Raw genomic sequence first — 15253 nt, forward strand, 5'->3', positions numbered from 1 at the left:
CATCGTGCCAGGCCCCAGGCGCGGAAGAGGGGGAGAGCCCGGCCAGCGGACGCGTGAGCAGAGCTCCCGGCTGGAATGCACCAGCTCAGCAGGGGATTGTCCTCCCGGGGCCGGGCAGGCGCTGTGCCCTGAGCCCGGTGCCTTTGACGGCCGCCCAGGCCATGGCGGCCCCAGACAGCCCCTCAGCCGCCCTCCAGCGCCGCGACCTGTGCAGCCGAGGCATCCGCCTGGCTGGGAAGATGCGCTCGGACGTTGTTGACCTCCTGGACGCCTACGTGAGTTTGCCCATGGGGCTGGGAGCGCTCGTGGGGTGGCCACTGCTACCAGGGTCTGGGGGGCTCCCGGCAGCTGTGCCGGAGCACAAGGGCTCTGGCCCACAGTGGAGGTGAGGGATGAAACTCTGCCGGTATCCGGGCCCTGGCGCTCTGAGCCGATGCTTGGACAAACCCTGAGCACCTGTCCTTGCGCTGCCCCGAGTGCCTCCTGGCCAGCGTTGAATCTGAACTGGGGTCCCCTGGAGCCGGTGCTGGCGGTGTGGGGCGTCCCCCCGTTTCTCCCGCCAGTGCTGACCCCGGCTGCTCTCACCCGCAGGTGGAATGCCAGGGCTTGGACGCCTCGACCAGCGTGGCGGCGGTGGAGGGGGTGCCGGCGGCAGCGGCGGAGCGCTGGGACGAGCAGTCGGGGACGCAGCGGCTGCTGGAGAATCTGGCGGCGTACCGGGCCTTCCGCGCACTGCTGGCCCAGATGCTGGAGGAGCAGCGGGAGCAGCTGGGCGAGGCAGACGCCGCGCTGGGCCGGGCGCTGGCAGCCGTTCTGCTGCAGGTCTCAGCCTTCACCTACCACCTCGAGGAGCTGCTGCGGCTGGAGAGCCGCGGGCCTCCCAGCGAGGAGGCGGCCGGGCCCCCCCCGGCCTCTCACCTCAGCCTCTTCGAGAGGAAGCTGCGGGGCCTGGGGGTGCTGCGGGAGCTGGCCCAGTGGGCTGTCAGGTCCACGCGGGACCTGCGGCAGCTTGCCAAGCCCAGCCCAGGCGGCAGCTCGGCCCCCAGCCCAGCTGAGAGCCCTTGAAGGTGGGCGCGGGGCGGGGGGCTGGGGTTTGCTGGGCTGCGGGGGGCTCCTTGCCCATCCCTGCAGAGGGCTGCTGACAGTGACGGGGGTTGTTCAGGGAATGGGGCGGCCGGGAGGGACAGTGTCATTGATCCCTGGGACTCCCATGCTTTTGGTGCCACTCTCGCGAGCCCCTTTCCCTGTGGGGAGGCGGAGGCGTGGGCTGCGCTGTGCCGGGGGAGCGGGGATCCCCAGCGGGCTGGGCCCGGGGATTGTCCCCGGGAAGCAGCTTTGCCGCTCGCTCGCGGGTCTGGAGGCCGTGACCCTCAGCAGGCTGTGGTGATGTGGCCTTTTCTTTGGAATTTGGTCGCTGCCCGACTCGCCATGGCCAGGCGCTGCCTCCGGCGCACAGAAGATGCTTCGGGACTCTTGTGGTTGCAAGGCAGGAGCGAAGGGATAGAAGAACATCGCCCGACAAAAGGAGGCTTGGGACCTGTCCCCTGGCTGCAAGATGGGTCTCTTTTCTCCCACCTAGCTCACATTTTCTGTGCTTTGAATTTCTGCTCTAACTGCCTGGGGCTTTTTTGAGAGGGAAGGGTGTGGGGTTACAACCAGCAGGGGATACATCAACCACCTGTGCAAGGTAACAGAGAGGAGCTTGTAACTGAAGGCTGTGATTCAGAAGACCCTCTGCAAGGAGGTTTGTGTCTCCAGGTGTTGTTTTGGGACTGAAAATAGCGCAGAGGGTTAAACAGCCCGAACCACATCGCTCGCTCTGTGAAGCGGAATGCTTTGAGGTTGCGCAGCTGCCTGGGCTGTGTTTTCTTGCTGAATGGATGTGATGGCTTCTAGCTGCTGAGTGAATAAAAGGGCTGGGAGGTCTACTGAGGTGATGTGACTTCTTGGGGGAGGTGGGACAGTGGGGCTCGGCCTCACCAGAGAGCCTGGGCTGCCCCTTCCCACCCCAGGGAAGGGTTGGTCTCAGTGGGGTGAGAGGTTTGCAGGGGCTGGGACCCGCTGGGAGGCCACGGCAAAGGTGAAGGAGCTGGGGATGGAGGAGACTGAGGTGGCAGGAGGATCAGGAGGAGGTGGGGGGGTCGCTGGAGTTGCACCCCATCCTGGTGTGGCCCTGCAGGAGAGAAGGCAGCATGGAGGGACGCCGGGGGCATGGGGTGGGGAGGAGGCTGGGGACGTGCCCGGCCGGCCCTGCACAAAGCGGCTTTGTCACGGCGGGTGGTGGTGGCACCAGGCGCAGTGCCCGTCCCAACGCCGATGTCTCTGTGGGCATGGGGGGCCCTGGGCGCTGCGGGAGGATGAAGGGCAATGGTGAAGCAGGGACCCCCCGTGCCCATTCTGCCCGCCCCTCTGGCTGCATCAGGGCAAGCGGGGCCACAGGGCTGGGGCTGCCCCCTGGGGTCGGGGCGAGGGGGGTTTGATGGTGCCTGTTGCTTTGTGGGTGACGCCCAAGAGGAAGAACGTGCACCTTCTTCAGTCACTGCTTGCTGCCTAGCCTCAGCTTTGCAGGTTCGACTGGTTTATTTGAAATGTTTCTGTGTCCCTGCACTTGGGAATGACAATGTATGGCCTTTTTTTTTTTCCAGGATTAGTCAAAGTGAGTCCCTTTCCCAGCAAGTATTTCTCTCTCCCAGTCTTGTCTGCTTTGTGCACTTGAAGCCATTTGCTTTTCCCCCCTTGCACCCCGGTGCCCAGCAGTGGCTGGGTGTTCGCAGACACGTCCATCTCTAAACCCCGCGACCCGAGCAGGCAGGAGCAGACCCGTTTTCTCTCACCGCAGTACCCGAGCTGACCTTCGCCTCCTGGGGAGCCGGCCCCAGCGCTGGAACCAGCCCCGGACACTCGGTCCCTCCAGATCAGCTGCGGCCATGCTGCCAGCTGAGCTTGGCCGCTGCAGTCGCGCTCCCGGAGCCGAAGCAGCACAGGGGATTGAAGGTGGAGGATGATCTTGCTCCAGGGGCTTCCACAGGCTGTGCCCAGCAGCACGAATCACCATTTTTGCGACCTTCCTTGCCACCGTGCCAGCAGTGCTGGGCATATCTGTGTTTGCAAAGCACCCGCAATGCTTTGGGCACCGTCGCCAACGTAAAACAGCAAACCAGAACCCAAACCTCCACAGTCTGGCTGAGTGAGAGGCACCAGGTCTTGAGCTTTTCCTGCCAGCAAGTGCCCACCGTGCAGTAGAGATGTGGCGAGGTCCAAGCCTGCTGGGTTTTAATGCTATTTTTCAGCTGCAACCCCAAAGGGAAGCACTTGTAAACTGATTTGGCGAGAACAGGGCATCGGACGGCAGAATTCCCCTGCTGCTGGCAGGCCCTTTGCACTTGCATAGCCACAAGCCGAAGGTCAGTTAATCTGGGTGGCTGGAGGTGACTGAAGCTTTTGATTTTAGAGACAGAAAAGAAGGGTTTGAGGGGAGGACAGTTGTACCTACATGGCTAACACCACTGAGGATCCCGAATAGTGTCCTGCAAACTAAAAACCCACCAAAAAGCCATCCGAGATTGTGCTTTCCGAAGACAGAAAGGATTCGCAGTGCTGGCAAATGGGGAAATGGAGGAAAAGGTCTGCGTTTCCGAATTGCAGCAGGGAAGGAGCCACCAAAACCAACTTATTGATGTGTTTAATGTTAAAAAATGAATGTTTGGGCTAATGCATGGTTGGGTTGGGCACTCTTTGTGGGTTTGGAAAGGTTTTACGCTGGCCAAGGCTGTTGCCTGACCTCGGGCATGCCCATACTCGGGTGCTGGCACAAATGAACTTGCCCCTTGCCCACTGTGTGCTGGAGGCAGGTGAGCTCAGGTGAGCTCAGCCCAGCGGTGCCGCCGGCTCCCCTGGCCCCTCGCGCTGTCCTGCACCAGCATCGCAGCACTGGCTCCTGGCTTCTTCATCCTGAGCCGGGCCGGAGGGCAGACGTTCACCAATGCTTCCCTTTTTAACAGCAGGAAAACCTTTTCCTCCCGCCTGAGTCAGCAGAAAGGATATCCCCAGGTTTCCCGTGTTGGCTGCACCTGCCTGCCCCCAGCGGAGCGGCTCTGCTGTTCTGGGAAGGGCCGGGAGCGCTCCGTCGGTGCAGGAGAACAGGCTCTGAGCGTGGCCCTGTGTGTCCTCGAGGGCAAGCTGGAAGAAGGAGAGATTAGCTTGAACTTCTGCAGTTGGCCTCCTCTCTCACCACAGTGCTAGCCAGCTGGCATCACTGCAGTTAGTTCCCACCTGCTTCTTCGCCCCTTGTTTTTTCTTCCCTTCTTTCCTCTATAAAGATCTTGCTAAAGGTTTCTCACTGCAAGCGCTGCTGATGGCTGCTCCGCGGGCTTGGCAGTGCTGGGGACACACGTTTGCCAGGACAGGGGCTGCACTGGCTGCCGGGAGCTGGGCAGCGTCGAGCGGCAGCACCGTGGGGCCCCGTGTCCTGGGGACGAGTCGCCCTTCGAGCTCACATGGACCATGGATCAGGGCACTTGCTGGTGCTGGTAAACCCGTGCGCATGGGACACAGATGCAATTTGTACAGTTCTCCCCAAAACAGGCAATGATGGGTGTTTTGTTTAATATCCAAGAAAACTGCTGTTTTTTTGAGGTGAGACCTGATGGCAGCACCTGCCTGTTGGTGACATCCTGCTGTGCAGGGTGTTCCTGTGGCACTGTTCATGGGGCTCAGCAGAAGAGTAAGCTCAGGATGAACTTTTTCTTGGGCCGCAGGGAAGGGCCAGCGCTGTCTGCTCAGGTCCCAGGTGGCCACTGTAAAGCAGAGGTGCCAGGGTCGCACTGCCAGCAGGGCCCCGCGGGTTTCGGTGGCACCACTTTCGGGTTGCACAGCAAAGCCAAGGGACGTGCAAGTTGGAGGAGCTTCCTGAAGGATTTGCAGTCTCATGCCAGGCTGAAGCTGCGTGAAATCTCCCCAGAAAGCACTTCCCAGGGAGACTGAACTGCAGCAGGGACGGCTGGGGTTACAGCCCAGTGCCCCTCAGGACACGTGGCGATTTTGGGCGTTGGACCCACGTGTGCGCGCCAGGGCCCAGGGCTGGGGACAGCTGCAGACCAGGGACGGGGACGCCCCGCGCTCTCAGCCCGCGTGCCGCTGTCACGGCCCATGGGGCGGGGTCCTGCCCCGGGGGCTCGGGGCGTGACCCCCGGGCTGGTTGCCATTGCTGGCGGCTGGGGCCGAGGGCACCGTGGGGTGACCCTGCGGCGCCGGGGCTGCTGTCCCGGTTGGGGGTGTGGGGAGCGCCGGGGGTCCTTGGCTGCGGGGTGAGCAGAGTGCACTGGGAGGGGTCCCGGGGTGCCGGGCGCGGGGACGCCGGGATGCGCGCAGTCGCGCCCCCCGCCCCGGGAATGGTTTGTCCTGACCGCGCCCCCCCCCCCCTCCGCCCCGCTGAGGGAGGGGCGGGGCCGCCGGGCCGGGCGCGGTGACGTCAGGGGCGGGGCGCCCCTCGCGCGCGGTGTGGGCGGGCCGCCTCCTGGCGGCGGCGCGGCGCGGAGGAGCGGCCTCGGCCGGCGCCGCGGGCGGGCGGGCGGGCGGACCCAGCGCTGCGCCGAGCATGCGAGAGCCGGCGGGGCGGGCTGCAGCGGCCGGCCGGAGCCGGGGGAGGCGGCGGCGGAGCCATGCTGCTGGCCTCGGCCGTGGTGGTGTGGGAATGGCTGAACGAGCACGGGCGCTGGCGGCCCTACAGCCCGGCCGTCAGCCACCACATCGAGGCGGTGGCCCGCGGCGGGCCACGGGCGGGCGGCAGCGTCGTGCTGGGCCAGGCCGACAGCCGCCTGGCGCCCTACATCATCGACCTGCAGTCCATGCACCAGTTCCGCCAGGACACCGGTGAGTCAGCTCCACCCCTGCCCCGCCGCGTCCAGCCCGGCCGGGTCCTGCCCCGGGCTCCCCGCTCTGGCCCTGCGCCGCACGGCGCTGCCCGCTGCCGGGGCTCCCGGCCTGGCTTGCACGGCGCTCCGTGCTCTGGAGCCGCACCGTGCCGTGCGTCCCAGCACCGCCCGCTCTCGCTCCAGTTCGTGCTCCCCGCTCCGCAGCTGCGCCGCCCCGCCCCGAGCCGCCGGCTCCCGCCGGCGCTGCCCCGTCCCGGCCGCCGCCGGGCTGTGCTGCCGGGCCCCGCGCTGCCTCGCACGGTCAGGTGCTTTCGTGCCTGACAGGGCTCAGCTGGATTTGCTCTGTGAGGTCCCTCGTTGCGTTGCGCTGGTTGGTGTGGAGTTCACTGTGCAGCGCTTTGCTGCCAGGTCTGGTATTGTGCAGCGCTGCCTGACCTGAAATTGCATTGCACGCTGTTGCACAACGCTGTGCTGCTGGGTCCCATGCTGCATTGCACTGCTGATCTGGAGCTGGCTTGTGCTGCGCTGCTTTTCCCAGTCCCGTATTGCATTGTGCTGCTTTGCCCTGTGTTTTGTCCCATCGCCCGCTCTGCCGTTGCGTTGCTGGCTGTACTGCGCTGTGCTGGGTGCTGTGCTGCATTACGCTACCTGATCCTGGATTGCATTGCCCTGTCCCATACTGTATCTGGATTTACCCTGCGCTGCCCGGCTCCGCCCGCCCGCAGCTCTGCTCCTCGCTGCCCCGTCCCATGCCGCTGCCCAGCCCTGCTTGCTGCGGCCCCAGATGTGCTGCACAGGGCTGCCAGCCTGCGTTAGGTCGTCCCACCTGCTCCCCAGGTGCTCGCTATACCCCGTGCTGCCCGGCCCTGCCCGTGCATTCCTGGTCCCTTATGGGGTTGTGCTGCCCACCCTGCTCCCTGCTGCGCCTCCCTGGGCCCTGTTGCCTGCTACAGCCTTTTCCTTTCCCGCCCCACAGTCCCTTCGTGCGTGGAGCCAGTCCCCTGCAGACCCTTCCCAGTGCCCTGCCCCACCGTGCCCAGCTCCCTCTGTGCCGCCTCTGAGCTACCATCAGCCCCAAAGGCCTGAGGCTGTACGGTGCCTGGGGGCCAAATCCTGCCCTGGCTCACAGCAGCCCACAGATGTGCCCAGGGTGGGGGCACAAGCAGGTGGGGAGATGCTCAGGGAGGGCACAGGCAGGTGGGGGATCCCCATGGTGGTGGCTTTGACAGGTAAAGTGGGAGTATTTGTGGATGGGGGGGACAATGAGCAGGCATGGGGGTCCCCATGGTGGTGGAGCACATGTCGTCCTGGGGGTGCTGGGCTGTGGGGCACAGGTACACGTGGGGGGACAGGTTGGCACAGGGGATTTGTGCCCCCCAGCGGCGGCCATGGGAAGGGGACCAGTCAATGTCTGTTGTCCGTGGGACAGGGGGTGCTGGGGGCAGTGGGGTGCCCAACACCCCCCATTGTCCTCTGTCCCCCCACGGCCCCGGGGGCTGGCAGTGACCCTCCGCTGCCCTGGCTGTGGGGAGGAGAGACCTCGGTGGGCTGGGGCCAGCCTCTCAGGGCTATTGTCGCCTGGGGAGGAGGAGGCCTGAAAGGGGGATTGTTCTGTCTCTCCCTGGGTTGCTGGGGATGTTGGTATTTTGGGTCATTAAACAGCTCTGATTTGGGGAGGGTCGTGACCCTGGCAGGCCCTGAATAGCTATTGTCCCTTTTCTTCCCCTGCTGAATGGGAGGCCGGCTGGCTGCGCAGGGCTGGGGGGACGGCTGCATTCCCACACCACCGCCCCGGGGACTGCCAGATGCTGCTGTGTGCCGCCGCTGCCCTCCCTGCCTCGCACCGGATTAGGATAAATCACCACCCCGCTCCCCTCCGGCCCCGCTTTGTGCTGCTGACGCCAGCGACTCTTCTCCCCCCGGTGCCCCTGCGCAGGACGGGGACGGGTGGCCTGGCTTGCCTGGGGTGCAGCTGCACCCCTTTCCCATAGCGGGGTGCTCGATGTGTGCCTGTCGTTAGTGATAATAAGCAGCTTTTCCTTTTTAACCCAGTTTTTTCGTGAGAAGTGGTCCTGTGTGGGGACTGATGGTGGCGGCTGCTCCCAGTGGAGGAGGGGGGTGAAAAGGGACTGAAATTCTTGCAGACTTTGCAAGACACGTGGTGAAAAGCTGAAGAAGCAGGCTCATTATTTCTTCTCTTTGAGCTTTCTTATTCCTGCCACTGGCAGAGGGGCTGAGCCATGGTGTTTTGCAGAAGAGTGTGGAGGCAGTGGTGCTCATCAGCCCATCCCACCTATTAACCAAAGAACTCTGGGCACTAGTAGCATGCTCAGGATGGGACCCCTTGGCTGAGCCTGGCTGTGTTCAGCCTGCCCTGCTGTGCTGTGAAACATCCCAAAGAGGAGGACTTTCTCCTCGTTCTAGGAGTTTCCAAAATTTGCATCTATGCTTTGAATGTGTCCTAGTCAACTGGGAGCGGTGGCAAAGGAAACACCTAGGAAAAATAAGGATGCAAGCCACAAAGCCTTCGTGCTTTGTGCTCTCATCCCACTCCTAATGCTCACTGATGGGGGAGCAGGAGCCGGGCACAGGGCACTACTCCCACCCCTGTGCTCAGCCTCGTGGGGATTTTGCCTGTGCGACAGGCTGGGTTTTTGTCGCAGCTGCGGACAGTGGGGCTGGCACAAGCCACGCTCCCCTGCGCATGTGGGTGCGTGCACGTCGCTGCTGCGGAGCTCAAAGCTGCCTCCTTAAATCTTTTATTGCACCATCCCAGTCCGTAGCTGAGAGGGAGACAGGGCCATGGTGGGCACTGCAGGAGACTGGTCCTGCCTACACGTCTGATTTCATCAGGCTCCCGTGGCAGGTCCCGGGAGCAGGTTGGAGCAGCCAAGTTTGTGGTTCTGTGTTTCCCCATCAGGGCTGAGTGGCTGCACGGTAGGGCTGGGAGAGCGGCCACCACCATAAACTGATGGGGGTGAAACTGGCCCTTCCCTCATCCAGGTCACACTGGGGGTACACGTACAGCCCAGTGGTTCCCTGCCCCTTGGGTGTGCTGGTGGTGGGGTGGCCTGCAGGCAGTGAGTGGCCTGGGGGACCACGGTACACGGTACACCAGTCCCCTGGCAGGGCGGGGACAACAGCTGAGCCAGAGAGCCATCCTGTTCAGCGTCGTGTCCCCGTGCCGAACGGCACTGGTGGGGCAGGTTGGGGTGGTTTCGCTCCCTACCTGCGGGTGGGTGCCGGGTGCCGGTGCCAGGGTCTGACAGCATCTCTCGCCCTCCCCCAGGCACTATCCGTCCTGTCCGGCGCAGCTACTACGACCCATCGTCAGCGCCAGGCAAGGGTGTCGTGTGGGAGTGGGAGAATGACAGCGGGTCCTGGACGCCGTACGACATGGACGTGGGCATCACCATCCAGCGCGCCTATGAGAAGCAGCACCCCTGGGTGGACCTGAGTGCCATTGGCTTCTGCTACGTCATTGACTTTGCCACCATGGGCCAGATCAACCGACAGACCCAGCGCAAGCGCCGTGTCCGCCGCCGCCTCGACATGGTCTACCCGCTGGTGTCGGGCACCCTGCCCAAGTCGCAGTCCTGGCCAGCGAGCCCTGGGGCGGCGGCAGCCCCCCCGGCCCCCACCTGCGCCTGTCCCCAGTGCCTCCTGGTCATGAGTGTCAAAGCCACCGTGTCAGCCACCGGCCCTGGCACCGCCACCCTGCATCCCCGCAAAGCCCCCCCTGTGCCACCCGCCGCTCCCAAAGCCCCAGCACTGGCCCCGGGGGCCAAGGCGCCCGACGGCGTGGCTGTGGCGCGTGGCTCGCTGAAGCCGCCCGCAGTCCAGGGGGCCCGGCGGCAGGCGGCCAGCACGCCGGCCCTGAGCTCCGCCAGCTCCGCTGCCAGCCCCCCCAGCGCAGGCAGCAGCAAGGCGTCACACCCCGGCCTCGGCACCCTGAACCGCAGCCACCTCCAGCGCCTGGCCATCGCCCAGTCACGGGTGCTCATCGCCTCTGGGTGAGTCCCACCGCATGGGAGCGAGAGGGCAGCTGGGGGGAGAACAGGGGCAGTGTGATTTTTTTTTTTTTTTTTTTTTAAAATATATATATATTTTTTTTTTAAAAAAATTAATTATTAATTTTATTTTCCCTTCCCCAGGGCACAGGGACCGCAGCCCTGCGGACCCTCCCCACTGCAAGGGTGCTGTCACCCCTGAGCCTGGTGGGAGATGGACCTCAGTGGTCCCCAGCCTCCCGCAGGCGGAGGTCTCTGCGGGGCCCCTCGCGTTCCCCGCGAGTTCCCCAGGATGGGAGTGGGGACCGGGTGCCTTGTGCATCTCAATGAGCAGGCTGAGGCTGCTCTTTCTCTTGGTGGCAGGGGATGGGTGGGGGACTGTGAAAGGCCCGAAGAAAAGCCATTCAGGCCCCTTGAAAAGGGGTCCCTCCAGACCCCCACCCTCCCAAGACACATTTTTTGAAAGGGGTGGGCATTTAATGAGCCTGTTTCTCCCCTTTGTCTCGCTCTGCCATCAGCCTTCTGTCGCAGCCTGGCCCCTTTCCTCTCCCTCTCCATCCTCCCCCTTCGCTGTGCTCCTGACCTGCTGGGAAACTTTCCCATGGAAGAGAGCCTCAAGGGGCGGGGGGGAAAGAGCTGCGGCAGCAGCGATGTGGCCCTAGGAGAAAAGAGGAAAATAAACAACAGACAGGCCCAGGGAGTGGTGACAAAAAGGGACCATGAATGGATACACAGGCAGGGTTTCTAAAGAGAGAGAAAAGGCAGCAGCGGGGCAGGGGGGGCAGGTTGCCCGGTCGGGGGAGTCTCTGTTTCCAGCCAGGGCCCTTGCGGTTGCTCAGGCAACTATTGTCCAGCCCCCACTGGCTCCGGGGGCTGCAGGGACGTGGGTGCCTGTTGCTGGCCCTGACGTGGTCTCTGCTGGCTCCTTGCAGGGTCCCCACTGTGCCCGTGAAGAACCTCACTGGCTCCAGCCCCGTCAACCCAGCACTGGCAGGTGAGGATGGGGCTGCAGCGGGGCGCCCGGTGCCCGCAGGTGCTGGCCTCTTGGAGGGAACCCGCCTCAGCGGGGTGGTTTCCAGGGGAACATCTAGAGTTTGGGGTGATGCTGGTTCCTCAGTGTCATTTCTAACCCCCTCACCCAGGGATCACCGGGATCCTGATGAGTGCGGCCGGGCTGCCAGTCTGCCTGACGCGTCCCCCCAAGCTGGTGCTGCATCCCCCGCCCGTCAGCAAAAGCGAGATCCAGTCCATCCCTGGCATCTCCCACACCTGCCGCAAGACCACCAAGAAACAGGCCAAGAAGGGTGAGAGACACTTGGCCCCTGTTCCTGTCTACCCTTCCCTACCTGGTTCCCCTGTCGCCTGTGTCCCCTCCCATTGCCCCCAGCAGTGCGTGTCCCCCATGCTGCCCTCCAGCCCCTCTGACTCTTGCTCTCCCTCAGGTAAAACCCCGGAGGAGGTACTCAAAAAATACCTGCAGAAGGTGCGGCATCCACCGGATGAGGTGAGAGCAGCGGGGGTTGTGCTGGGGCGTCTCTGGGGTGCTTTGCTCTGGGAGGAGGGACTGGGGACATGGGCGATGCCCCTGTGCCGCACGGGGGTCTCCCACCACCCCCATGGCTCTGCCCTATCGCTGTCCCCCTCCAAAGAGGGGCTGCATGCTGCATGTGTGTGTTGGCCAGGCCCTGTGGTGGCCCAGGATGACAGCACAGCACCAGGGATGGGTGCTGGTCCCTGGGCAGGAGCAGGGCAGCTCATCAGCCCTGTGTCCTTGGCAAGGCTTCGGCTGCGTCCACCCATCTGACCCTCTCCTTCCTCCTGTGCAGGACTGCACCATCTGCATGGAGCGCCTCTCTGCCCCCTCCGGCTACAAGGGACCCCAGCCAGCCATCAAGCCTGACCTGGTGGGGAAGCTGGTGAAATGTGGCCACATCTTCCACCTCCACTGCCTGGTCGCCATGTACAACAACGGCAACAAGGTGCAAGGCCGCAGCCCGGAGGGTGCCCAAGCTCCCAGCCCAGTGACCTGTGCTGAGCCCTACCTGTCCTCAGTGGGATGGTGCTCGAGTCCTGCTGCCCACAGGGCTCTGACCACCCCATCCTGACGGGGAGTTCAGTTTTTAGCAGCAGCAAGCACTTTGGGACTGCTAAATCAGAAAGCAGGATTGTGTGCGTGTTTTCTTTCCCCCACTATGCCCAGCTTTATGTCCTTGTTTTCTTCCCCAGTGCCAGTGGCGCTGAACTTTGATCCCTGCCTGTCTGAGCAGAGCTCCCTGGTGTCTGGTGCCAGGCAGAGCTTTTCCAGCCCCAGGTGGGCTTTCCTGAGCCCCCTGCAAATGGCCCTTGTGTACGACATTCCCAGGAAAATGCGTTTCACATGGTTTGGGGCTTTTTAATATGTATTATCTCTTCCTCTTTGAAAAAAACAAACAAAACCTAACCAAACAAACCCAAAACAAAGGTAGGGAAAGTAGAAAGGACTGTAAAATGATGAGGAAGAGAAGGCAGACCTCAGGCTTTTGATTGAAGTGGGGTCGCTGTAGCAAATTCTCCCAGCCCTATTCCCTGAGTGTGTTTGAAATCACTGTTTTCAGGATGAAAATGTCACTTGGTGCTGCTCAGGGACAAAGCGCCCGGTCTGGCTTGGTGTTGGGGGATACCAGTTTCATTATGTTCCCCTCTTTTCCTGCTCAGGATGGGAGCCTGCAGTGTCCCACTTGCAAAACCATCTATGGGGTGAAGACGGGGACACAGCCGCCGGGGAAGATGGAGTATCACATCATCCCTCACGCGCTGCCAGGCCACTCTGACTGCAAAACCATCCGCATCATCTACAACATCCCGCCGGGAGTGCAGGTGCGGCCTGGCCCTATGCACAGGGGGGTACATGGGTGGTCCCTTGTGGGGCTGGTGGCCCTTGTCACTGCTCTGTCACCCCTGGGTCATGCTGCAGCTCATGCCTTGCCTCACGGCTCTGGGTTCAGCAGTGTCTCAGGAGCTGTGTGACCATGACCATAAGGATGTTGTGGGAAGTCCCAGCTACATCTGCGTTAAAGTGCTGACCCAGTCTGCCTGGTGGCCAGGGGACCGTGGTGTTCAGGGCCACCGTGCCAGAGGGCAGCTGCCCAGCACAGCAGCAAGCAGCTCTGCATCTGTTGAGGCTGGGGGGTTACCTTGTGCCCAGAGCGTCATTCTGAGCTCTGAAAGGGTTTTGTTCCTCTCCCGCTCCACACGCTGCAGGGACCAGAGCATCCAAACCCCGGGAAGAGCTTCACTGCCCGCGGCTTCCCCCGGCACTGCTACCTGCCAGACAGCGAGAAGGGCAGAAAGGTGAGGGGCTCACCCAGGCAGCTTGAGCTGGCCAAGGCATGCTCAAAGGCATAGTGAGGTGGGGAGGGAGCGAGCAGCTATTTGGAGCATGGGGAAAAGCAGATGGGGCTTATGCAGGCAGATGCTGGGTGGAGGTTTTGCCTGTAGCCCATCCGGCGTACTCTGTAGATGCCCAGCGACGTTCCCATGTGCTGGGGGAGCTTTGCAGCGTGGTCCCGCTGTTTGGTGAGGGTTGGGCTGGGATCCCGAGCTCCCTGGTAGGGCTTGGCTGTGGGTTGCCCATGTTGCTGGGGCACACCAGGATGCTCAGGTGTGCCCTGAGCAGAAATGGCTGTGTCACCTGCGCATTTACCTTGTTGCCTGTCCCACCTCTCCCCTCTACAGGTATTGAAGTTGCTGCTGGTAGCCTGGGACCGGCGCTTGATCTTTGCAGTCGGGACCTCCAGCACCACAGGTGAGTCAGACACAGTGATCTGGAACGAGATCCACCACAAGACAGAGTTTGGCTCCAACCTCACTGGCCACGGCTACCCTGACATCAATTACCTGGACAATGTCCTGGCTGAGCTGGCAGCCCAGGGCATCACAGAGGAGAGCCTGGCGCAGGAGAAGGACTGAGACCACGGCAGGGAGGGAAGGGGTGCCCATGTGGCGCCCCCCGCCCCGAAGATGAAGCTGCTGGAGAAACCCGTCTCGGGGCTTTGCAGGGGCCAGCTGGAGCACCCTGCTCCTGGTGGCACCCACCCAGGGGGAGCAACCCCAGGCTGGCCGGGAATGTGGGAGAAGGTCCTTTTGGCCGTCCCCTTCCCTCCCACAAGGAGGGAGCTGAGCCGCACCGAGCTGCAGGGCTTTGTGCTGGCCTGGCTGTCTGGTCCCCACTGCTGCCGTGCCAAGGGCTTTGGAGTGCCAGGCTTCCCCCCTTCCTCATCCATTGGACATCTCTGACATCCACCTGGTGCTGGGACCTGGCCTGGGTGGAAGGGGGGCCATGGGAGTCCCCCTCGCTCTGCCTCGTCCCTCAGCCGTCTGTCTGTTCGTTTGTTTGTCCTGTCCTGTACCTCCCTGCTGGTCTCGTGTGCCCACGGAGGCTGAGGGGGCCCACTCTGCCTCAGCTGGCCCCCAGACCCATGCCCCCTTCTCCTCTTGGCTGTGTCTGAGCTGTGCCCTGCAGGGTCCCCTTGTCTGGGCTGCCCCCGCAGCCGTGCGCCGGGGGAGGCTGGTGAGTGGTGGGGGAGCGGGGGAAGGCACATTTCCCGGCCTGTCTCCCACCCCCCATTAGTGAGTTCCTTGAACTGTTCGTATGGGGGCGTCCCCGTGTTGAATTTTTATATACCTCGTGTTTTGGGGTTTGTCGTATATATGTACTTATAGTTGGTGGTGTTTTGGGAGGGGCGCTGGGGGAACATGATGCTGTGGCCAGCCTGGGGGCTGAGCCCAGTGGCACTTGGGGGGGATGGGGCGGGGTAGCACCACTCCCCCGCGTCAGGGACCCCCGCCCCGAAGGGGGTTAGTGCCCCACAGTGGGGCTGTCCCCAGTGGGTCCCGGTGGGACCAGGCACAGTGTGTGTGGGAACTGCTCCCCTTCCCGCTGGGTCGCAGCACCACCCCACAGGACCCGGGGGGGCAGCTGGCTGGCAGTGGGTTGGCACAGCAGTTTTGGGCTGCAGCTGGGGGGTTGGCGTGGGGAGTGTGGGTGATGGGGGTGGGGGGGTTGCATGGGGGTTGCACTGCCAACCCCCAGGGACTGTATAGGGCCTCTCAGAGCCACCTGTGATGCAGTGCTGGGGGGTACCATGGCTTTGGGGACTGTCCTGGGGGCACTCTCCCCATTCATGGGGGGCTGGCTGTGCTCATGCCCCTGACCTGCAACACCCGCAGGGTTGGGGAGCAGAGTGGGGGCAGCACCCACCACTGCCCAGGCTGTCCCCAGCCCTGCACTGTTGTTACCAAGGTGTTGGGGCCTCCCAGCCTGTTTTGTTGCATTCCCCTCCTGGTTTTCCTGCGCCCCAGGGGACTCTGGTATGGGAGGGGTACCCGTAC

The 15253-nt window shown here is 63.1% G+C and overlaps 2 protein-coding genes across 2 annotated transcripts; both read left to right on the forward strand.

Moving 5' to 3' along the window:
- The first annotated feature begins 14 nt into the window (after positions 1 to 14).
- CNTF (ciliary neurotrophic factor) lies at positions 15 to 1147 on the forward strand. The gene is made up of 2 exons (XM_065636779.1): positions 15 to 275; positions 592 to 1147. Exons 1-2 carry the CDS (start codon positions 162 to 164, stop codon positions 1063 to 1065), a joined length of 588 nt encoding a protein of 195 aa, XP_065492851.1. The 5' UTR covers positions 15 to 161; the 3' UTR covers positions 1066 to 1147.
- Positions 1148 to 5567: 4420 nt separating this feature from the next.
- Positions 5568 to 14881, forward strand: DTX4 (deltex E3 ubiquitin ligase 4). Its single transcript, XM_065635654.1, has 9 exons — positions 5568 to 5871; positions 9163 to 9886; positions 10816 to 10877; positions 11026 to 11187; positions 11326 to 11387; positions 11710 to 11862; positions 12578 to 12739; positions 13124 to 13213; positions 13598 to 14881. Exons 1-9 carry the CDS (start codon positions 5661 to 5663, stop codon positions 13829 to 13831), a joined length of 1860 nt encoding a protein of 619 aa, XP_065491726.1. The 5' UTR covers positions 5568 to 5660; the 3' UTR covers positions 13832 to 14881.
- The last annotated feature ends 372 nt before the right edge of the window (positions 14882 to 15253 follow it).

The sequence above is a fragment of the Caloenas nicobarica genome, chromosome 5 (genome assembly GCF_036013445.1).
Source record: "Caloenas nicobarica isolate bCalNic1 chromosome 5, bCalNic1.hap1, whole genome shotgun sequence".
NCBI lineage: Eukaryota > Metazoa > Chordata > Aves > Columbiformes > Columbidae > Caloenas > Caloenas nicobarica.

What these genes read in the sequence shown, in the direction of transcription:
- CNTF (XM_065636779.1), top strand. Translation starts at nt 162, where the DNA reads ATGGCGGCCCCAGACAGCCCCTCAGCCGCCCTCCAGCGCCGCGACCTG. An exon ending in TTGACCTCCTGGACGCCTAC is followed by an intron (nt 276 to 591) that starts GTGAGTTTGCCC and finishes TCTCACCCGCAG; the next exon opens with GTGGAATGCCAGGGCTTGGA.
- DTX4 (XM_065635654.1), top strand. Translation starts at nt 5,661, where the DNA reads ATGCTGCTGGCCTCGGCCGTGGTGGTGTGGGAATGGCTGAACGAGCAC. An exon ending in CCAGTTCCGCCAGGACACCG is followed by an intron (nt 5,872 to 9,162) that starts GTGAGTCAGCTC and finishes GCCCTCCCCCAG; the next exon opens with GCACTATCCGTCCTGTCCGG. An exon ending in TGCGGCATCCACCGGATGAG is followed by an intron (nt 11,388 to 11,709) that starts GTGAGAGCAGCG and finishes CCTCCTGTGCAG; the next exon opens with GACTGCACCATCTGCATGGA.